The 24,289-nt window shown below is 41.3% G+C and overlaps 1 protein-coding gene across 1 annotated transcript; it reads left to right on the forward strand.

The window, feature by feature from the left end:
• The first annotated feature begins 10,588 nt into the window (after nucleotides 1-10,588).
• On the forward strand, nucleotides 10,589-22,781 carry LOC101170098 (interferon-induced very large GTPase 1). Its single transcript, XM_011478501.4, has 5 exons — nucleotides 10,589-10,718; nucleotides 12,426-12,509; nucleotides 12,596-12,678; nucleotides 16,022-16,059; nucleotides 16,351-22,781. The coding sequence occupies exons 3-5, from the start codon at nucleotides 12,639-12,641 to the stop codon at nucleotides 21,877-21,879; spliced, it is 5,607 nt and encodes a 1,868-aa protein (XP_011476803.2). The 5' UTR covers nucleotides 10,589-10,718; nucleotides 12,426-12,509; nucleotides 12,596-12,638; the 3' UTR covers nucleotides 21,880-22,781.
• Nucleotides 22,782-24,289: the final 1,508 nt, after the last annotated feature.

Below are 24,289 nucleotides of genomic sequence, written 5' to 3' on the forward strand. Positions count from 1 at the left end.
TTTCCAGAGCTCCGTAAAGTACCTTGGCCACATCATCTCAGAAAAAGGAATCGAGACTGATCCTGAGAAAATCTCGTCACTCAAAACCTGGCCAAAACCAAACACTTTGAAGGAATTGCGGACATTCTTAGGATTCTGTGGATACTATCGCAGATTCATAAAGGATTATTCAAAGATCATGCGACCTCTCAACCAACTCACAAGCGGATATCCACCTCTGCATAAAAAGACAAGTGCCAAAGCCGGCACAGCCCAATATCATAACCCCAAAGATCCTTTTGGAGCAAGATGGAATGTGGACTGTCAAACAGCATTTGACGAAATCATCGAAAAATTGACAAGTGCCCCAGTGCTCGGGTTTGCCGACCCTACTCTTCCCTTTACCTTGCACACAGACGCAAGCACTTCAGGGTTGGGGGCAGCCCTCTACCAAACACAAGAAGGTCAGAAACGTGTGATCGCCTTCGCAAGCCGCGGGTTGTCAAAGTGTGAAGCTAAGTACCCTGCACACAAGTTAGAATTTCTCGCGCTAAAATGGGCAGTTACCGAAAAATTCCAAGATTACCTTTACGGACGCCCTTTCCTTGTGATCACTGACAGCAACCCCTTAACGTACGTCTTGACCACCGCAAAACTTGACGCTACAAGTTACAGATGGTTAGCTGCGCTGTCCACCTTTGACTTCCAACTGCAATACAGGGCAGGAAAACAAAATCAGGACGCGGACGGACTATCCCGACGCCCACATAGCGCACAACCAGACGACATGCTGTCCAAGAAAGAACTGGAAAGAATCCAACAGTTCACACAAAGGCACCTACCTGACACACCCCATTCAAACCTTGTTGACCAGAGCATAATAAAAGCCATCTGTGAAAAGCACTTTGTCCACCAGTCCACAGACGAACTAGCAGTGTCCATCACTGACAATCCTTTGGTTCTGTCTTTTGCTCTCACTCCCCAAGCCGTCCCCCAAAGCTATGAAGAGGAGGACCAGCTTGGTGGTTTGCCAGTCATTCCTCACTTTACGACATCAGACTTGAAAGAAAAACAACATGCTGATACAAGCATCAGAGAAATAGTCAACCAGATAACGTTGGGAGAAAAACCCCCACCAACTGCAAAAAATGAGCTTCCTGAACTTGGCTTGTTGCTAAGAGAGTGGAACAAGTTAGTCCTTAAAGACGGAGTCCTCTATCGTACCAGACAAGAAAGTGCACAAACGCAGTATCAACTCGTGCTACCACAAGAGTTGAGACCCCTTGTCCTGAAAAGTTTACACGACGACATGGGACACTTAGGTGTCGAAAGGACATGGGACCTGGTGAGAAAGCGATTCTATTGGCCCAAAATGGCCACAGACATTGAGCTCAAGGTCAAGACTTGCGAACGTTGCACACGTCGCAAAGCCCGACCAGAAAAAGCCGCACCTCTCGTGAACATTGTCGTCACCCGTCCACTAGAGTTGGTGTGCATCAACTTTCTAAGTCTAGAGCCAGATTCGAGCAACACGAAGGATGTGTTGGTGATTACAGACCACTTCACGAAGTATGCGCTCGCCTTGCCAACTCCAAACCAAAAGGCGCGCACAGTTGCTCGATTCCTCTGGGAAAACTTCATCTCTCACTATGGTTTTCCCGAGAGACTTCATAGTGACCAGGGTCCGGACTTCGAGTCTCGCACGATAAAGGAGCTCTGTCAGCTGGCTGGTATTCGAAAAGTACGAACTACTCCTTACCATCCGAGAGGGAACCCTGTTGAACGGTTCAACAGGACCCTCCTCGGCATGCTTGGCACACTGGAGAATCACAAGAAAACACACTGGCGCGAACACGTCCGACCCTTAGTACATGCTTATAATTGTACAAAGAATGAGGTGACGGGGTTTACCCCATATGAACTAATGTTTGGCCGACAGCCCCGGCTACCCGTCGACCTCGCGTTCGGTCTGCCAGTTGACCATCAGCCAAGTTCCCACTCAGAGTACGTTCGCAACCTCAAGTCAAGCCTCGAATCCAGCTACAAAATAGCAACTGAAATGGCAAAGAAATCGGCCAGTCGCAACAAAGCAAGATTTGATAAATGCATTGTTGAGTCCACCTTGAAGGAAGGCGACAGAGTGCTCGTGAGAAACCTTCGTATGCGAGGCAAGCATAAGTTAGCCGACCGCTGGGAACCTGAAGTTTACATCATTGTGAAACAATCAAACAACCTCCCTGTCTATGTTGTTAAACCAGAGACAAGAGACGGTCCTCAAAGAACCCTTCATCGTGACCTGTTATTGCCATGCGGTTTCCTTCCTGCTAGCCCAGAGGAAGCAGAACAAATTGTGAAAGACAAACCAAGGCGACCCAAAACACGCCAACAAACAGAAAGTGTTGAACAAGGGTCCGATTGTGAAGATTCTGATCCTGGCTATTACTACGATTATCATGATCTAGTAGTGGAAACCAAAAGTCCCTACATCCCACCTGACACAGAGAACCCTGAAACCGCTGTAGGGCAAACGCCAGTGGAAACAACCAAAGCTGCTGAAGCTAAAGAGAGTCAACAACTATCGGATGAGACATACTTACCAAGTGAGACAAACCCACCAGAAGAGTCCTTAACCGAACTTGTAGAAAGAAACTTACCTGAAGAGAATCCAATCGAAACTGACGGAGATATCCAAGTCGATACTTACCCTGAAGAAGAAAACCTACCTCAAGTAGATCCTGAAGAGTCCCCTGAAACAGACAGCCAAACCAAAGACATTTCTGAAATGCCCATAGAGATTGTCACTGACACAGACCAGTGCCCAGAAGCCACTGACACTAATGACACCATCACTGATCCCCTAAGACGTTCAAACAGACATAGGGAACCTGCTCAGAGACTGACCTATCCTGAACTAGGTAACCCACTCGTCACTGTAGTCCAGTCTCTATTTCAAAGCTTAGCAGTAGCATTCACTGACTCTTTAAATGCTCCCAAGATGTTAAAGATAGAAACTGTGTGAAACATGTACGAGGACGTGCATGAGAAAAGGAGGGGAGGATGTAACCCCCGTTACAAATACACTCAGTAATGATATAAAAAGGTCAATAAATATTAATAAACAACATGATAAAAACAGCTAAAAGTTGTGAGGATAAAAATATAAATAGTATTCACATTAATAATTTATAGGTTTTATTACTATTTTTGTTTAAAAAGAGAAATTGTTTTTGTTGTCGATAAAGTTTAAAGTTTTTTCAAGAGCCCTCCCCAACCTGTGCGGCGCGTAGCGGAGAGATAGGCCTGTTTAGGGCAGAGACAGCAAGCACGCGCAGCAGAGTAGCCATTAGCTGAAAAACTACGGTGAAAAACTAAAATAACGGTGCAAACCTGTTGTCTAGCCAGACCGGAAGAGGGGTGTGAGCCAAATAAGATTTTATGCCATTACGAGACGAGTTTTGGTGAGTTTTGTTTTGTATTTTGCCTACTTTTGTGGCGTGGGTTTTGCCGTGATGAGGCGAGCCCAGTTGAGACCAATTTAAGTTGTGAAAAGATGACAAAACAGTACTTTTGAGATATTTATAATTTTCTTTGACACTTCGAAACATGAATGTATTTTATTTGATGTATTTTGGGTATATTTTGTGTGAAAAGAAGCTAATTTTGCAAGTAGAGTTGGATGTATGAAAAAGAAAAAAGAGCAGCCGCCATTTTAAGTTTCTAAAGAGTCACGTAGCCTTCTAGTGCGGCTCCGCTTTCATTTTGGAGTGGTTTTATTTTGCATATGGACTAAAATTATTTTTATGGCCTGTCCTGCAGGCCAGGTTTTTGAGTCCCCCCGAGAGTAATTGGGAGACGGTTCCGGACCGGATCGTTCTGGACTTCTCCTGATCCATGGATGGCGAGCCTACCCAAGGAGCACGATAATCCGGACTGCCTGTAGAGCATCACGTGGTCCTTTACTTTTCCTCACTACTACAAAATCTCTGCCAAGGTCGCGGTAGGAGATTGAACACTAACTGTGGATCCAATATACTTTAAAGGAGCACTACCAAAACTGGATACGTCTGCTAACAAACTTTAAAGGATTTTGCTAAGCAATTGGACATTTAGAAAAACAGTTCTTTGTTTGCTTTGCATATTGAATTGTCTTTTGTTTGATATCTGATATTTTGTAACTTTAAAGGATACTTTTGGTGTAAATTTAAAGTGACAAAACTGATTTACAAAAAAGTGAAAAGGGTAAATATAGTGAACTCAAAAGAAAGCTTAAACTAAATTTAAGTTAAATAAATTTAGTTCTGTAACTAAAATCCCTTTAAAACAAATGACCGGTCATCTTTAATTAAAATAGATTGAAACTGAAATTAACTTGAACAAAACCTTTTATTTGAACTTTAACAGAAAAAGTAAAGGAAAAAACAACATAAAGGGTGTTGAAAAGGTGTCTTAACATTACTTAAGAACCAAATTTGTATGTTTATTGTTGTTTGTCAATTGTTCAGTAAACTGCCGGCTTTTTCCATTCTACCTTTTTATTGACTCTTGGCTCTTTTATTCAATACACACCACTCCGTGCGAACCTATATTTGGTCCAGTAGCCTGACTACCTCTGCCTAATAGCATAGGTGCTACATTAATATTAAACCAAGTTAAGCAAAAGTAATCAGTAGTGATGGGTCTGGTAATAATGACGCATCGGCTCACGTGTCAAGCTCATAAAGTCAAACCCCGTGTCGGTGCGCGTATCACTTCAGGAGAAGTCACGTGACCGATACAGCCAATGTGCCAGTGTGTCACAGATGAGCCAAACAAGGGCTCGTCCACCAGTACCCGGCTGGGTAGATCGGTTGGTAGGGTGACGGACTGGCATGAAGGGAACCAGAATTCAATCCCGGGGGAAATGAACAAGCAAGCAATGGCAATGGTAATGGGGCAATTACCATATGAATGGAATTACCAAATCATTGGTGAGCAATTAACATTACCCAGTGACGCCCCTTGGGCAAGCCTTACCACTGAAACATTTTGCAATTTTTGAAAATATTACTTACCACTGGTTTGTGAATGTGTATGAATGTTCTTGGTGATGGTCAGAGCAACCCTGGGTGCGAACTGGCAGCCATGCCTCTGTTGGTCTGCCCTAGGGCAGCTGTGGCTACAGCAGTAGCTTACCATCATCAAGTATGAATGAGGAGTGAATGATTAATGGACACACTGTAAGCGCTTTGAGCATCTTGAAAAGTGCATATAAATCCAATCCATTATTATTATTATTATTACCAGCAGTGTTGCCAAATTTCCACCAACAATTGGTGGATTTAGATCTTGCTTAAGAAAATTGGATTTACGCGTTTTTTGCGTCAATTTGGCAGGTTTTAGTTAGTTTTACTATGAGTCTAGCTAAGCTATCTTTTATTTTGAAAGATATTTTATTTTGAAAATCTTCTCAGTTAAATTACTGTTTCTAAACTGGGTTGCCTGCAATTACGTTTTTGGTGCAGCTGGAGTCAATATTAAGTGACACAGTATCAATACAGTTTGGATTATGTGCCGAAACGATTCAGGAGGCCTCATCTACCCATCACTACCAAGCAAGCATTTTTTTTTTCTTTTCTGGGTTCGGCACCACCAGGTGTTTTCTTTTTTTGCTGCATTTATGCAAATATAAAGTACAATACAGCTCTGAATGTAGAATAAACTTGTTATAACCTTAGTAAAATCTTAATTATTTAGAACAATCACAGAAGGAAATAAAAAATAAAAAATAAAAAAAAGAAATAACCGTAGACAAATAGAAATGCGAGAGTAAACTTATGCCATTAGTCCGAAAGATTTCCAGGTGTCAATCGTTTTTTGAGCCTTTGTATTTTTTTAAGCTGAAATTAAATGTATATTTCGCTGCAGATCCAGTTTAAACACGAAGAAATCTGGCTTTATATTAGAAAATGTACTTTTCTGAATATGAAATTTAGCCATTAATAACAACATATTTATAAAAAAGAAAGCGTCACGATCTTGGAGTTTAAGGCTGTGAAAACCAAATATTACGTTCTTATAATAGAGTTGTAAATTAGCATGAATAGAGCCTCGATAAATTTGTGGATGTTTTTCCAAAATTTTCATGTGAGTTCAGACCAGAATAGATGAGAGCACGTTTCAGGTTGCTTCTGGCAGAAAGTATAGCTGGTGTTTATGTCAGCTTTAAATCTAGTTGTAAAATCTGTGTATAAGTTTAACCCTTGTGCTATCCTAGGCACTTTAACATTGGGAGTTGGGTCATCTAGAGCCACTAGACAGTGCTCTGAACCTTTTTTCTTCAATGATTTGTGATCTTCACTGGTGTCCATGGATTACATGAAATCTTTCCACCTTTATCCACCTTTGTCATGGTAGGGAGAACACGTCAGTGTAAGGGTGGGGTCATAGGATAGCAAAAGGGTTAAATGAGATTTCTTTGACTTTGTTTGTTAAGAATAATTTTTGTGGTAAAGAACAGACTTTTGTTAGATATAAAATTAGCCCAATAAACAGCAGCTGATGGAACAGAAACTAAATGATCTTGAAACAAAGCTCTGATTTTTGAGTTCAACTGTTTTGCAGAAGTGAAGCAGAAACTACCCAGAGGAGATTTTAACATATCAGGAGGATTAAGAGTCAAAGGAGGAGCGCTGTAGAAACCCCTGAATAACATGCACAGTCCAGACGGTACGGCATCAAACACTACTGCAAATTCTATTAGATGTATTAGCATCTGTGACCTCATTCAAAGAAATGACCTTGTCATGGATGGCCCTGCTGCTCAGCTGCAACCCTCCTGCTGGCTCCTCCTCCCTCACCTGTCCCCGGTGTTTTCACAGCTGGTGCTCATGTTCTCTTTGATTAGGTTCCCTTCTTAAGCTGCTCTGTTTGTTCTGTGGTTGTCGCAGCGTTTTCGTTCATGCTCATGTTCAAGTGTGCTCTTGGCATTAAAAGCCTGTTTTCTACGTTACGCCGACTCGTTGTCGTTCCTGCACTTGGGTTCCTCCGTTGGTTCACGTAACAGACCTCATCACAAAAGACTCTGTCTGCTTCCCTGCGGCCCTGCATTGACTACAGGGGTTTGAACAAGATCACTGTGCGTAACACCTACCCCTTACCCCTGCTGCACACTGCATTTGACCTGCTAAGCGGGGCACGTATTTTTTCTAGGCTGGATCTCAGGAACGCATATCATCTGGTTCGTGTGAGAGAGGGAGATGAGTGGAAGACTGCGTTTAACACGCCTAGCGGACATTTTGAATATTTAGTCATGCCCTTTGGACTAACAAATGCTCCGGCAGTGTTTCAATGCTTGATTAATGACGTTTTGAAGGATATGCTGAACAAATTTGTGTTTGTGTACTTGGACGATATTTTGATTTTTTTTTCTCCTGACCTAGATTCACATGTGCAGCACGTCAAAGCCGTCCTCCAGCGCCTCCTGAAGAACCACCTCTACTGCAAGGCCGAGAAATGCGAATTCCACACTACGCGGACTCGGTTCTTGGGGTATGTGGTTTCTCCGGGCCAGGTCCAGATGGATGACTCCAAGGTTCAGGCCGTTCTGGAGTGGCCGGTTCCCTCTGGTAGGAAGCAACTTCAGCGCTTCTTGGGGTTCGCCAATTTTAATAGGCGTTTTATCAGAGGTTTCAGTGGCGTTGCTGCACCCCTTCATAGGATTACGTCTGATAAAGTGCATTTTGTTTGGGACAAAGAAGCTGAGAAAGCTTTTTGTGAGCTGAAGAGACGTTTCTCTGCAGCCCCTATACTGACTCAGCCTGACCCCTCCAAACAATTCATATTGGAGGTGGATGCGTCTGAGTCAGGTGTGGGGCTGTGTTGTCACAGAGAGCGTCCAATAATAAAGTTCATCCCTGCGCGTATTTCTCCCGCAAGCTCACTCCTGCGGAGAGAAATTACGATCTAGGGAACAGAGAACTGCTGGCTGTGAAGGTGGCCCTGGAGGAGTGGCGCCACTGGTTGGAGGGGGCTGAGCAGCCGTTTCTGGTTTGGACGGACCACAAGAACCTTGAATACATCCGGTCTGCTAAACGCCTCTCTCCCCGCCAGGCCAGGTGGACTCTGTTCTTAGACAGGTTCGATTTCACCCTCACCTATCGACCTGGGAGTAAGAACGTCAAACCGGACGCACTCTCCCGTCAGTACAAACTGGAGGTGGAGGAGAGACCTGCTGAAGGCGCACCTGTACTTCCCTCGCACATGGTGCTAGGGACCACCCGCTGGTCGCTGGAGCAAAAGGTACAGGCATCCGTCCCAGATCCTTCCTCCATCCTCGCGGGCTGTCCGGAAGGCCGACTCTATGTGCCTTCAACTCTTCGCACCATGGTGTTAAAGTGGGGGCACTCGTCCAGACTGGCCTGCCATCCTGGTGTTACGAGGACTGGGTTCCTTATTTCCCAGCGGTTCTGGTGGCCCTCTATGTCCTCTGACATACGGGGTTTTGTGTCAGCCTGTCATGTGTGTGCCAGTGTCAAGACCCCCAGGACCCCCCCAGCTGGGCTACTTCACCCTCTACCTGTGCCGTCCAGACCTTGGTCCCACGTTTCCATGGACTTCATTACCGGATTACCTAACTCACAAGGTAGTACGGTTATTCTCACAATCATTGACCGGTTTTCTAAGTTGGCCCACGCCATACCCCTGCAGAGACTCCCTTCAGCCAAGGAACTGGCCACCCTGGTTTTGCGCCACCTGTTTCGCCTTCATGGACATCCTCAGAACATCACGTCGGACCAGGGCCCACAATTCATCGCCGCATTCTGCAACCTCCTAGTGATCAAGGTCAGTCTGAGTTCTGGATTCCATCCTCAGACCAACGGCCAGGTAGAGAGGTACAATCAGGACCTGGAGACATCGCTGCGTGCCATGTGCGGGAGGAACCCCAGAACCTGGTATTCGCAACTCCCCTGGGTTGAGTACGCCCATAACTCCCTGGTTAACTCTACGGGGTACTCTCCCTTTCAGGCCGCCTATGGTTTTCAGCCACCCTTGTTTCCACACCAGGAGCAATTGGCATCCTCCTCGGGACCGGCGGCGTTCGTGAGAAGGTGTCGTCACACCTGGAGCAGGTTCCGGCTGGAGCTCCTAAGGAACCAGGAGCGTTTCACCACGGTGGCCAACCGTAGGAGATCTGCAGCTCCTGACTACAAGGTGGGAGACAGGGTGTGGCTGTCCACGTCTGACATCCGTTTGCGGGGTGGTCCTAGGAAACTGCACTCCAGATACATTGGTCCGTTTCCCATCACCCGTGTCATCAATCCTGTGGCTGTAAGACTGGACCTGCCTCGCTCCATGAAGGTGCATCCCGTGTTCCACGTCAGCAAGTTGAAGCCTGCCTGGGACTCCCCCCTGCAGCCCGCTCCCACTCCCCCTCCTGCTCCGCGGATGGTAGGCGGTGGTCCGGTTTACACTATCCGGGAGATTCTCGCCTCCAGGAGGGTCGGGCGGGGTATTCAGTACCTAATCGACTGGGAGGGTTACGGTCCGGCAGATCGGCAGTGGGTGCTCGAACGTCACGTCTGCGACCCCTCGATGATCGCCCGTTTCCATCGCCTCCATCCGGATCAGCCTTGTCGGGGTCCGTCTGGTAGCCGGACTTAGGGACGGGGGTTCTGTCATGGATGGCCCTGCTGCTCAGCTGCAACCCTCCTGCTGGCTCCTCCTCCCTCACCTGTCCCCGGTGTTTTCACAGCTGGTGCTCATGTTCTCTTTGATTAGGTTCCCTTCTTAAGCTGCTCTGTTTGTTCTGTGGTTGTCGCAGCGTTTTCGTTCATGCTCATGTTCAAGTGTGCTCTTGGCATTAAAAGCCTGTTTTCTACGTTACGCCGACTCGTTGTCGTTCCTGCACTTGGGTTCCTCCGTTGGTTCACGTAACAGACCTCATCACAAAAGACTCTGTCTGCTTCCCTCACTAGAGAGTAATGTTACTGACAGAGTTCAGAAAGGTAGAGCAGTTACGAGCAATTGTTGGAAGAATAAAGTTTACTATAAAAACCAGAACAATTTTGCTGTAGTATTTTTATCATCAGAAATGACCCCATGAATATTTAATTGTGAAATAGAATTACCATTGGACTTGTATTTCTCCAGCCTGAAAAAATAGGCAGAGTTCTGCTCTCCTTCTTCAATCCACCTTCTCCCAGATCGAATAAACGCTCTTTCAGCTTTGGGCTTAACAATGTCATCCAACTTGTGCTGTAAATCTATTAATCTATTTATTTATCTATAAAGCTGTCTTATCCCTTTCATCCAGGACCTCTTATGGTTAAGATGTAAGAAGAGCAATCTTCTGTATCACTTCTGTTTCATCAGCTCTTCTTTTTTATCAAGTCAGAGCTATATTTTCTAAAAAAATTGCCAAGTACGTATTTTAAAAGAGTGTTCAGCTAGTGCTTTATTCCAATAAAATTTTATTCAGGGATGAGTTTCAGAAATCACCTCCACATGCTCAAGGATGGTAACAAGAGCAAGCAGTCATGCAACGATCAGCACTGGATTGCGCTTTCCAGGAAATGACGTCACAGGAATTTAGCAGCTCTTACACTATTATGGCCTTAAAAGGAAAGCTTGTATGAAAGAGTGAGGTGGAAAAGGATGATTCGCTGTGGGGAATCCTGATGGGAAAAACCGAAAGAGAAAGAAGAAGAACACAGACAGTTTGAGCTGGAAAAATCAAGCTTGCACAAGAAACCAAGCACAAGGTAACGATTTGAATGTGTTTGGTTGTGACCTGATTTCTTATGTATATAATTTTTATACAGTTTTTCTGCTTTCTACAAGAAAAATTAGAGTACGTTATACACTTTAAACCTTTCTTTTAAGTAAAGGTCTTGGGACATTTTTTTTACAACATTGTCATTATTTGAGTACAAATGAAAGCATTTCAAGGACCTGAATGATCAAAGTAGACTTTGTCAGTTGATGTCAATAGTGTGTAGGCCTACGTCTGGATGAATGTGTGTGTGTGTGTGTGTGTGACTGTGTGTGCTTCTGTGTCTGTCTATGAGTGTGTGTGTAAAGTGTGTCCATGTGTTGATTTTTGTGTGTATTAATATATGCGTGTGTGTATAAGTCTGTGTGTGTTGGCATTTGACTGCTTCAGCTGCAAAATTCAGGAATTCTTTACAATACGTAAGTCAAAGATTTACAATTTGGAGTGTCTGATTTTGACATTTTCCCCGCATTTTTTTTCCAACATAAAACATCATTTTTTGAACTTCAGTAAAAAAAAAAAAAGTAAGAAATTCTCCTGAATTGTTCAAGTTTGCAGAACATTGGAGATAATCTGCCAGACCTCTGTGGAAAAATATGTTATCAGAGTTAGGATAAATTCTGTCACTGTAATTCTGTCTGCATGTGTGTTTCTCTGGACTTTAATGACCATTTTTTAAATAAAATACTGTTTTCAAATTGTATTTTTTTCTTTTCAAATTTAAATTTCGGTTTATCCTTCACAATATGATTCCTCCACCCGCTCAGTTCGAGTCTGTATCTCATTCTGATAAGTTCTCTATGATCTTTTTTTGTTGAAGATGTTTAATTAAATTCAATTTTAATTTATTTTTATTTATGTAGCCCAATATTACAACAATAGTCATTTTAATGGGCTTCATAACGGTAATTGTATAAGAACATGAAATCATAATGAAAATGAAGTCATAAAATTCAAAAGATAATTGCTAAACTAACTAAACTAAACAGACTACCGGTAAGCTAAACTGGGCATCCCTAATAATTCCTCCCCTTAGACCCTCTGAGAAGAAGGGTCAAAGGGCAGGACTTATTTTTAACATTGGCCAAAACATTTTAATACAAAAGCAGCATCACAGAAAAATGAGAATAATCTTCTCCACATCTTGTTTTTTCTTTACAAACAGCAGGATTTCATTTCTCTGAGATGACACCAGCATGCAACAGAAAAACACAACTTAATAAATGTATCATAAAGTAAGACAAATGAGTAAAACAGACAGCTTTGTTCACGGTGACTAATGAAGCATAAAGATGGACAGAATTTATTACCCAGCAACAGCATAAAAGGAACTCAATGTTTTAATGTTGAATCCAAATGTTCCTAAAACAAGGTTTTTAAGTCTCTAAAAAGACTTTTGCAAACCCAGAAGCAAATATTCACACAATATTATGCAAACTTGAGATTCTCTGCCGTTTTCCTATTTATTGGTATAAAGTTAAACTGTTGTACTTAAACTTTTTAAAATCCTTTGAAGGTGAAATGGAAAGTTTAAGTTTCTTTTTTTTTCAAACACAAATAAAAAACAAACACAGACGTTTAAAATAGACAAATAAAGCAGTACAGTGTGCTTGAAAAGGAGTGGGTTGAAGAGAAATCTTGTCCAATCCCACCCCTTTATTACAACACCTGATGATGTGCGTATTTCTATTTACAGATATGTACAATGCGTAAATAGAGGAAGTCAATAACCGAACACCAAGAGGAGATCAGAGCGAATCTGAGGATGCAAATGGTGAAGGTAATTAAACATGGTGAAGATTTAAAGTTAATAAATAAAGTTTACTGTCAAAGTCATAATGGTAGATTCTGGTCTCCAAAATCAAGCTTCCATGCTGCAGTTTCTGAAAGCTGATAAAAAGAAGAAAAGATGAAGCACAAACCTCTCTGTGAAGAAGGAATCATCACAAGTAAGATTTAATTTGGAATGATAAAGTAAATGGCTGCTTCATAATGTTTGGAGCTGAGTTGAAGGAGCTTTCAGTCACAATGGAAATTCATTAACATCTTTAATTCACAGAACAGGAAATGATAACAGTATGAATTTGTTGTTTAGCAGAAACAGTGTGTATTGATGATGTCGGGGGAGAAAAATGTGTTCTCTTCCTCAGTAAAGAAGGAAAAAATTCAAAATCATAATCTAGCAGTTTAAAAGCGAATTGAGATATAAAAAAAAAAAGAAAATCAAACTCTACTGAGAGAAAATATCTTCATAAATGAAAGAGGATGGAAGACAACATAAAAGTGATGATAAGTTTATCCCTAGACAATAAAAAGAAAAATGTGTCTCAATATAAAACTGTTGAAAAACATTTGTCTCACTGTCATCATAAAGAATTTCTCCATGGAACTCACTACACAGGACAAAGGTTACTTAAAAGGGGTCTCAATCAGACTGCTATATGCACACAGTGCAAAGGTAACTACATAGACGACTATACGCACGCCATGTGGTTCTGTTCACCTGTCCAAACCTTCTGGCGTAAGGTCTGTGAGGATTTATCAATATGGTTTCATTATAAAGTCCTTGCATGTCCCAAACTCTAAATGTTTCACATCTTAAAATAATAACCTTTTCAAATTAGCAACTTGGCACTTGTATCCCCTCACTTTCTCCCCCTCCCTCTAAATTTATTTTTCTTTTACCCACACACACACACACACACACTTTCCCCCTCTCCCTCCCCTTTAGTAAAAAGAATATGTATATATACTTAAAACACTAAATTTAACAAATAAAATAAAAAAATAATAAACAAATAAAAAAGGGTTCATACAAATTTACACCCTGGTCATCCAAAGACTCATTACCTCTTTTTGTAATAGTAAAACCTATGAGGCCTTGACCTCTCATCTGTTTGCTCAGTTTTTGGACAGTACAAGTTAAAAAAAAACAAGTTCATTTACCCCAAGGAACTGTACTTTATTGGGCTCTTATTGATTACTAATGGTTTCTCATGTGACTTCTCTTTGGGACAGTTCAGACCAGGTTTTTTTTTCTTTTTTCATTTTTATATGGCATTGACTTGATGCATGCTTTTTGAGTCCCTTGTCTTTTTCTAGTGCAGTTTTCCAATTATTAAATCCCTGTTTTGTGATCCATTGTTCCCCACAAATTTACGACATGGGAAACAAAAGATTGCATCAAAAGATTGCATCAAAGTTTGCTGAATATTCCAGCCATGGTCTTCCATGATACAGGCCTGGGCAGGATGAGCGTGCGTTCTAACCAGAGAGCTGTGGGATGTGATGGTGTATGTCTTGTGAAACACACATGTGGACACATGCAGGAAATAATATTTCATTAACCAGTCTGGAGAATTGTAATGCACAGTTATTGTAATGTAGAAATTACTTGCAAGCAATGAGTGTCTGTTGTTAAAGCCACTCGTTGTGCAGTGAACAGAAAGTCTGACAAATCCCACTTGGCCTTCTCTTAAAGTTCAGGAATGCATTTTTTAACTTGTTGGTTGAATTAAGCCCATATTGTGAGTTTCATTTACATTAGTGTGTTCTGTTTTCTTTATTTTCTCCATTTTTGGCCTTAAGCCAAGTTCCATGGCCGGGATTTGGGCCGCCATGGCACCTGCCTTCTACTCCCACCCAAACCACATTGCATCAGCCCCTTTTTAGGTCTCCTACGGGTGGTCGACCCATGGGAGAGTGGTGCCACGTTGGTCCTTCGGGCTGAGCCCAACAGGGGTCTGTGGGAAGAGCCCCGGTCCCCAGGCGCTCGCCTGCGAGCCCCAACCCCAGGCCTGGCTCCAGAGTGGGGCCCCGGTGACGCCTATCCGGGCGACGTAATTGGGTCCTGGGTTTTAATCTTCATCAGAGTCTTCTGAACCGCTCTTTGTCTGACTTGTCACCCAGGACCTGTCTGCCATGGGAGACCCTACCAGGGGCTTAAGGCCCAGACAGTTTAGCTCCTGGGATCACTCAAGCTCTCAAACTCCCCCACCACGTTAAGCTGGCAGTTCACGGGGAGTTCCAACTACCGGGGAACCACACTCCTCAGCCTCCCTGGGAAAGTCTATGCCAGGGTACTAGAGGAAAGTCCATCCGATAGTCGAACCTCAGATCCAAGAACAACAGTTCTGTGTCTGTCCTGGTTGTGGAACAGTGGACCAGCACCACACCCTCTTTAGGGTGCTGGAGGGTTCGTGGGAGCACGCTCATCCAGTCCTTGTGTGTTTTGTGGATTTGGAGAAGGCATCAAGTAGTATCCTGTGGAGGGTGCTCTGGGAGTATGGGGTTCGGGGAGCCTTACTGAGGGCTGTCCGGTTCTGGTTCGCATAGCCAGCAGTAAGTCAGACTTGTTTCCGGTACATGTTGGACTCCGGCAGGGCTGCCCTTTAACACCGGTTCTGTTCATATTATTTATGGACAGAATTTCTAGGCGCAGGCAGGGGCCAAAAGGGGTCTGGTTTGGGGACCACAGGATTTTCCTCTGAGTTTGACAGGCGTATCGGAGCAGCGTCCGTAGTTATGTAGTCGCTGTAACGGTCCGATGTGGTGAAGAGAGAGCTGAGCAAAAAAGCAAAGCTCTCAATTTATCGGTCAATCTTGGTTCCAATACTCACCTATAGTCATGAGCTCTGGGTCATGACAGAAAGAACGAGTTTCCGAATAAAATGCTGCTGAAATGAGTTTCCTCCGTAGGGTGGCTGGGCGTTCCCTTAGAGATAGAGTGAGAAGCTCGGTCACCAGTGGAGAACTCGGAGTAGAACTGCTGCTCCTCCACATTGAAAGGAGCCAGTTGAGGTGGCTCGGCCATCTAGTGCGGATGCCTCCTGGATGCCTCTCTGGGGAGGTGTTCCGGGCATGTCCCACTGGGTGTAGGCCCCGGGGAAGACCCAGGACACGCTGGCGAAACTACGTCTCTCGGCTGGCCTGGGAACGCCTCAGGGTCCCCCTAGTGGAGCTGGAGGAAGTCGGCGGGGCGAGGGAATTTTGGGCATCTCTGCTTAGACTGCTGCCCCCGCGACCCGTCCCAGATAATTGGAGGAAGATGGATGGATGGATGGATGAAAAAGCCTTACTATCGAAACTGAACTCCTGATCTTATCTTCTTAGCTGAGAGACTTCTAGCTAATTTAAAATACTTTTTAAGGAAGAATGCAAATAAAAACAATGTTGCTATCGTTACTTTTTTACACTGCTTTACATACTTGATTTCCAAATTTGTGGTTGATGTATTTCTTAGTTAAAAATCCCTGAGTGTTTTAAAACTGATCATTAATTCTGGTTCTGCAGGTTTCTCTAATATAGGAAGAAGTGGAAACACAACAAAGGTCAGACAACAATCAAAAAGTTCAGCAAGATTTTTATTCTCTTCTCTACTAACTTCAGTTTTTCCTTTTTGTTTTTGTTTTTTGTTCCAAGATTTTGTCAATCTCTTTATTTTAATTCCATGCTTTTTATACTTAATTTCTTTAACACTTCTTACAAAAGAACATTTTTAAATAATGCATAATTGGCATTTTTTTTAAGAACAAAGACTGAAAAGCATTTGTTCTATACATTAAACCAAAAGACTATTATTCTTTTTTTAATTTCAAAATGTTTTTTCTTCATCAAATTAGCAACAAAGGACTTTTGATGAAGAAAACCACCAAAAGAACCATCAAAAAGAAATTGAAGCCCTGTTCAACAGACTTCACAGACGACAGCAGAAGTTTTCACCAGCAGATTTTCTCCAGATTGGTCCTCCTTTGAAACCGATCACTGACACACCTGAAAAAGATGTAGCACAAGCTTTTCTTCAGAGGTTGATGGCTTTAGATTACAGAGCCAGATACATCCCTGTTCAACCAGATAGTTCTGAGGTGAATTCACAGTCTCTCTCTGTTTCTGAGACTGTTAGCACAGATGATGATGACATATATGCTTTATTTAGCAGAAATGAACATTCTGATCAGTCCAAACAGAATCTTGTCCACCCCATGGATGTTCAGATGGTTGTATTTCACTGCTCAGACAACTTCCTGAAGCAAAACATGATCACAAAGTTGTCACAGTGTCAATACGCCTTACCTCTGCTTGTTCCTGATCTTGCTGCAGCAGATATTGAGTGTCCTCTGTGGACATTCAGACAAATAAGGAAAACCTGGAAGAAAACTGAAATTAAAGATAATTCAAAGACTGTCACCATCAAGAGTCTGCCAATCTGCAAAGCTGAAACTCCAGTGGTGTCTTTCTTCCGTCTGGGTTCACTGTCTCAGTCCAAATCTCAGCTCATGAACACTTTGATCAACGACCGTCACAACACCTTCTTCCACAGAAACTGTCAAAGAAACACCAAATCTCGTCATGTGATGGATGAGGTTGTAGAGATTGCCTGGTACTGTCCAGCTGGAAAAGGCAATGATTCATTCTCTGACTGCATTGCCTTCTGTAATCTTCATGGAGATTCTCTGTTGATGGAAAAACAACGAGAAATACTGACGGAAATATCTTCAGTCTTAGTTGTTCTTGTACCAGCTGTGGAAAAAGGTCAGGAAAATTCTAAAGTTGTTTCCACCCTTTTTGGATCTCCAAATCCTCTGATTGTTCTCACTGCTGATAACGACTGTGGTGCTGTTGAGATCAAACCACAAAAATACAAAGTAGGACTGAAAGACAGAAGTCAATCTGATATTTCTGAGGAACTCAAAGGAATCATTAGACAGATTTTGTCTGGATCAAACAAATCCTTCAAGCTTGAGTTGATGTCCAAGATCACTGGAGTCAGAGTGGATGAAGATGACACAGTCTGTCAAAATGGAATATCTGCTGCCATGAACATAGTAAAGCTGATTCAGGACATGGATGTTTACAGGATCAAAGATACTTTTCTTCCTTGTCAAGGTCAACTTTGGCATGAGTGGTGCAGAACAAAAAAAGAAACATTCTGCCTCAGAGGAAACATTGAGGAAGAAAAAAGTCAGAAAGATCAGCAACTGATGCAAATCCGACAGAAGCAATGTGCTGCTTCCTGTAGTGAACTGATGAAATCATTCACTGACAGCCTCATGCGTTTGGAACAGAAAGACAAAGAATACTTCCTGAAATGGACTCAGATCCTGATAGATGAACTCTCCTCAAAGGATCTCTCTGCAATTCTCAAAAACTATGATGAAAAGTGGTCAGAGGTCTTGGATTTAAAGAAACATGACAAATTTGATCAGTTAAAATCCAAACAAGCTGAACTTGAAGAAATATCAAATAATCTGCAGGCAGCAAACTTTGGTTTGGAGCACATCTTCAGAGAAATGGCCCAGATCTATGAAGCCCATCAATCTCTAAAGAAACAAACACACTGCACACACACTGAATGGGATAAATACCCTGAGCTGGCTGCAGATCTGATGATATCTCTGGAGTTGATGGATGGTGATGCAGTTCACCTGCCTTTAACTTGGATCTCTGGTCTTTTACAGGAAGTCATTAAGAAACTGAGTGACCAGAGAGTTTTTGTGTTGTCAGTTTTGGGCGTTCAAAGCAGTGGAAAGTCAACAATGCTGAATGCCATGTTTGGACTGCAGTTTGCTGTGAGTGCAGGCAGGTGCACCAAGGGTGCATACATGCAGCTGGTCAAATTATCAGAGGAAATCAAGAAAGAATTCAAGTTTGACTATATTCTAGTCGTGGACACTGAAGGACTAAGAGCTCTTGAGCTGGAAGGTTCAAACACTCTTCACCACGACAATGAACTGGCAACATTTGTTGTTGGTTTGGGAAACATGACGCTGATCAACATTTTTGGTGAGAATCCAGCTGAGATGCAGGACCTGCTTCAGATTGTTGTTCAGGCTGTCATGAGGATGAAGAAAGTTCAGCTTTCTCCAAGTTGTGTGTTTGTTCACCAGAATGTTACAGATGTCACAGCTGTAGAGAAAAACATGGACGGAAAGAGACGACTGCAGGAGAAACTGGACAAGATGGCTCAACTAGCTGCCAAAGAGGAAGGATGTGAAGCTGAATGTTTCAGTGATATTATTGCATTTGATGTGCAAAAAGATGTGAAATACTTTGCCCAGCTGTGGGAGGGAAGTCCACCAATGGCTCCTCCAAATCCAGGTTACAGTGAGAGCGTCCAAGAACTGAAGAGCATCATCCTGTCTAAAGCTTCAGAGTCTGATGGAATCAAACTCTCACATTTCAGCAGCAAAATACAGGACCTGTGGAACGCTCTAATGAATGAAAACTTTGTTTTCAGCTTCAAGAACACTCAAGAAATCTCAGTGTACAGAAAACTTGAGGTCCAGTACGGAAGCTGGACTTGGACTCTGAGGAGTGAGATGCTGACCATTCAGAACCAACTTCATCCACAAATAGAAAATGGACAACTTAACAATATTGAACTCAGTGACCTTTCTAAAAGAATGAGCAGAAAATATGAAGAAATCAAGACAGAAATCACAGATTACTTTGAGAATGACACAGACAAAGAGCTGTTAGTCCAGTGGCGTGGACGATTTGAAAACAAAATCAAAGACTTTCATCAGGAGCTTCTGACAGGACTTAAAAGAAAACTGGATGAAGTCATTCAGCAGAAGAAAGCCTGTAAGAAGCTTGAGGAGAAGAAAACAGATTTTGAAAACCAATTGCTGCAAAAAAGCAAAGATCGCGCTCACACATTAAGAGAGATCCAAATAGACGAAGAGGAACTACAAATGCAGTTTGACTCTGTTTGGAGTCACTGGGTTGAAGAATTAACTACAGGTATAAAACCCATTGAGGACATCAACCTGGAAGAAGATCAGTTCAATGTCCTTCAAAGCCTTGGTTTTGAATGGACTCTATGTGATGAATTGAAAAGCAGTGAAAAATACAAAAAACTGCCAGAAAAAGGTAATTATTCTAAATATATTAACTTTAAAATGTCCCAAAAACGTAAAACTGCATTGAATTATGTAGAAGAGGTGATGAAACTTAAATCTCGACTTCTGTCACATGAAGATCAGGAACAGATCAGATCTTTCATTAAAGATGTTCAACAAAAATCACTGAAGATCATTCAGAGCAAACCTGTAACAAAAACAGGCTACACATCAACTTACCTGCATGAAGTGGCTAAAACTGTTCAAGAAAATGTGACAGAATTGGAATCAAAGATGAAAATTACCTTCAAGAAGGAGTTTACAGTTGATCTTCTGCTGTTTGTCTTCCACATGACAGCTGGTTGGATTTTACAGTCTCACAAACAATACAAAGACAACAATGATGCTGTGAAAGTCTTGAACAGAAAGAAAAATGAATATTTCAGCATTTTCAATAATTTCTGTAGAGGAAGCTCGTCTGTTGTGGTGTTTGGAGAAATCATCTGTGAGAAACTGAAGGTCTCTGCTGTTGAGGCTGTGTGTAACCAGACTGCTGTTGACCTTGCTGGAGAACTCAGGAAGAAAATCGAAGAACTCACTCACAAGTTAAGAAAGACAAAAATAGATGAAATGGAACTAAAAAGGCAGTTTGACTCTGTTTGGAGTGACTGGGTTGAAGAATTAACTTCAGGTATAAAACCCATTGAGGACATACACCTGGAAGAAGATCAGTTCGCTGTCCTTCAAAGCCTTGGTTTTGAATGGACTCTATGTGATAAACTGATAAAGACTGGAAAATACAAAAAACTGCCAGAAAAAGGTAATTATTCTAAATATTTTTTTTTTAAAATGTCCCAAAAATTCAAAGCGGCATGGAATAAATTAGGAGAGAAAATAAACCTTAAATCTGAACCTTTGTCGCATGAAGATCAGGAACAGATCCGTTCTTTCATTGAAGATGTTCAACAAAAATCACTGAAGATCATTCAGAGCAAACCTGTATCAACACAAGGCTACACATCAACTTACCTGCATGAAGTGGCTAAAACTGTTCAAGAAAATGTGACAGAATTGGAATCAAAGATGAAAATTACCTTTAAGAAAGAGTTTACAGTTGATCTTCTGCTGTTTGTCCTCCACATGACAGCTGGTTGGATTTTAAAGTCTCACAAACAATACAAAGACAACAATGATGCTCTGACCTACTTGAATAGAAAGAAAGATGAATATTTCACCATTTCCAGTAGTTTCTGTAAAGGAAGCTCGTCTGTTGAGGTGTTTGGAGAAATCATCTGCGAGAATCTGAAGGTCTCTGCTGTTGAGGCTGTCTGTAACCAGACTGCTGTTGACCTTGCTGGAGAACTCAGGAGTAATGTCCCAGCATTCAATGGAAACAGGCTGAAACTGGAAAAACATGTGTTAAAGGATCTGGCAGAGAAAGAAGACTTCAACAGATACATCACCTACATCAGAAATCCAAGAGAGCAAGTAGAGAATTTTATAAGAGAACAAGTAAAGACGTACATTTCTGTTGAAAACAAAGATAAAGCTCAGAAAATCCTCCAGAAAAATGTAGACGACATCCAGAAGCTCATCAGTCAAAGTTTCTTTGAAGCAACAGAGAAGTTCAAAACTGAAAAAGGAGAGATAAACATGTGGATGAAGGAGTTCTCCAGTTTACTGAGCTGTAAGCTGACATTGGATACCATTTCCTGTCAGAACTTCACTGATGTAAATGATTTAGACTTTTTAAGAGATGAGATAGAAAAAGGTCTTCAAACCATCACTAAGGAGATGAAGGAGCTTCCTGTGGATGAGGTGATGAAGTACAGACAGAAACCTGATGACATCCTCATTGAGCAGCTGTGTAACTGCTGCTGGGAACGATGTCCATTCTGTGCAGCTGTTTGCATCAACACCATCAAAGACCACAGTCCAGAAAAACACAGTGTTCCTTTTCACCGACCATCTGGAGTTGAAGGATGGCATAGAAAAGGCACAGTGGACCTAGTTATTGATTTCTGCACCACATTAGTTGCGAGTGATAGAAGCTTCTATCCCAGCCGTGAATCAGAGAAGAGAATTCCTTTTAAACAGTATCAAACTGCAGGAGGAAAATATGCATCATGGAGCATTACTGCAGATGGATCTACGCTGAAATACTGGAAATGGTTTGTTTGTCGCTTTCAGAAGGAACTAGAGGATTATTATAAACTGAAGTTTCAGGGTGGGGGTAAGATTCCATCTGAATGGAGAAAGTACAGTAAAGAAGAAGCTCTGGAAAGTCTGAATGAAATGTCCAGTTTGTGAGAAAACTGCAAACATTCTGGAGCTTTAAAGAGATTCCTTTGAATAATTTTCCAGAAAGAAATGTTTAGCTTTTATTCACAAAGAGCAGCCAAAGAAACATTTTTTTCATTTAAACATCGTTTCATTTACGTAGCTGTAACAGCAGCTTGAATCTAATATCACCTGAAGAATCTAAATAGCTAAAAGAAAAGCAAAACTTGTTTGTAAAAATGAAAGTCTAAGTAATGTTAAGGAATAAATGTACCTTTACTCTCTAAGAATTTTCATGAAATATATTTGTTTCCATTTTTTTACTACATTATTTTTGTGTTCCTTTTACGTCTCATATTGTGTTGTCTGAATCCATCTTCAACAGCGCATATAGTAAAATTATTTAGATTTTAACTAATCAACAGAAAGTAATTTTTAGATGTTTTAACTAAATTTTCCGTTTTTACTGTCCAAAAAGGGACTCTTAACATTTTCGAATTCATGAATTATAATAAAGATTATCTTCAAGAAAAAATAATCATAGATTTATGTGCTGAGTCTTTTTAACAATGATATTAATTTTTTTATTACAGAATTTGAGCCCGTTGAATTATATTTGTTCTTGTTAATCTCATTTCTGCATTGAACGGTTGCTTTTCTGCAGTCTTTTTGTGTCTGATAAAACACAACTCATTGAGTTGTGTTTTAGCTCATTTTGAAACTTTGAAACTCATTTCAAAAGTTGGTGGTCAGTACTTTTTTAATTAATGCGTTTTTTTGGTTGCAGTAAATTAAAGCACTCTGGACCTGCTGTTTTTATTTTTTCATTGGTTGTTTTTTGTTTTCTTAATTTTTCAAAGCAAAAAAAAAAAAATTCCTCTGTGGTGATGTAAAATGTTGGAAGTCTCTTGCAATAAAAAAAACTTAATATAAAGACATTTTCTAGTTGTATTTTGATCTTTTCTTGTTTTTTTTAAAGAGAATTTCACATTGTTATTACATTAAAATTATGAGGTGGAAGATCTTTTGAGATTGTCATCCTAAAAGTAGCTCACCCCGAATTAGAGCCATCAATAAACCTATGTTACAAGTTTCTTGCTTGCTGTGAATACATTGTTTGTAGAATTATCATATCTTTTTGAAAAAATGTAATGTTCTTTTTTAAATCTGTTTTTGTCTTTATCAATCTATGACATGGATTTAAGTAACTGCTCAGTAAAACTGCAGAGGAAATTTCATTAGGTGAAACAAACAGTACTCCATCACTCTTTCAAGGTTGTGAGCAAACTGTGCTTGTTGTTGTCATAATTAATATAAAACAAATGTTCCAAAGGTGACTTACTTCATTTAGTTATTCATCCATCTTCTGTTCCGTTTATCCCTTTCGGGGTCACGGGGCTGCTGGAGCCTATCCGGCCACTTGTGGGCAAAGGATGGGGACACCCTGGACAGGTTGCCAGTCTATCACAGGGCCATATTTCATTAAATGAAAAATATAGTCAGAACAGATGCAAGAGAACAAAGATGTTAATGGGAGAGGATTGACTTTAAATTCAAATAAATTGTTTCTTCTTCCACTTTCGGCTTCTCCCATCAGGGGTCGCCACAGCGAACAAGTCGCGTGGTAAATTTGGCAATGTTTTACACCGGATGCCCTTCCTGACGCAACCGTCTCAAACCGGGCTTGGAACCGGCAGAGGTAGAGAAGGGAACAGGGAGCAGCCTGGAGTCGAACCCTGGTTTCACGGACGGAAAGCGCCGCAAACCAGCACGAGCTAAACTGGCTCCTTAAATTCAAATTAATCGTTTACAGTTTAAAAAAAAGAAAAGAAATTAAAATAAACTGAATAATAAAATTAAAATGTGAATTAAAAAAAACAAAATTTGGAAAGTGAATTATTCTGGTTATTTTTATTTTTGGAGAAAAACTGTTCAAACTTCAAAATCAATATTTTAAAAAAAGTGTTTAAGGAAATTTTTCTTAAATTACAAAATATGCAAAAATTCTCGAAAAATTAATATACATGTAACTTAAACTAATATTAGGCGCAACCAGCATTAATGAATCATATAACAAACTCTTGATGGAGTCCATATATGAAGGTATTAATGTTCCAAAATGGACGAGCTTGTATATTTGATTTGAGAACTTGTTATACAGAATGTGAATACTTGTGCAAAAAAAATCTGCATCTGTGTGTAAAAATCTTCTGCTGTAAACTGACAAATTCCCATTTGCATGTGTTCATTTAGAGTTACAACTTCAAATCTGTGATTACAACTGCTCAAATGTGCTTCTGCGTGTGCTCGAATCTGCTGGCGCAAATCACAAGTGCGATACAACTGCGCTCTGAATTCTGACACATTCCTTGCGAGAAATGTGTGTCTAAACTGATCTGTGTCCGATAATGGACCTAGGGGGGGGAGGGAGGGTTAGAGG

The sequence above is a fragment of the Oryzias latipes genome, chromosome 8 (genome assembly GCF_053564925.1).
Source record: "Oryzias latipes strain Hd-rR chromosome 8, Olatipes_Hd-rR_3.1".
Classification (NCBI taxonomy): domain Eukaryota; kingdom Metazoa; phylum Chordata; class Actinopteri; order Beloniformes; family Adrianichthyidae; genus Oryzias; species Oryzias latipes.

Bases quoted from the DNA above. Each gene is read 5' to 3' on its own strand.
- LOC101170098 (XM_011478501.4), top strand. From the start codon at position 12,639: ATGAAGCACAAACCTCTCTGTGAAGAAGGAATCATCACAA. The intron at 12,679-16,021 runs GTAAGATTTAAT...CTGGTTCTGCAG, and splicing joins TGAAGAAGGAATCATCACAA to GTTTCTCTAATATAGGAAGA. The intron at 16,060-16,350 runs GTCAGACAACAA...TCATCAAATTAG, and splicing joins GAAGTGGAAACACAACAAAG to CAACAAAGGACTTTTGATGA.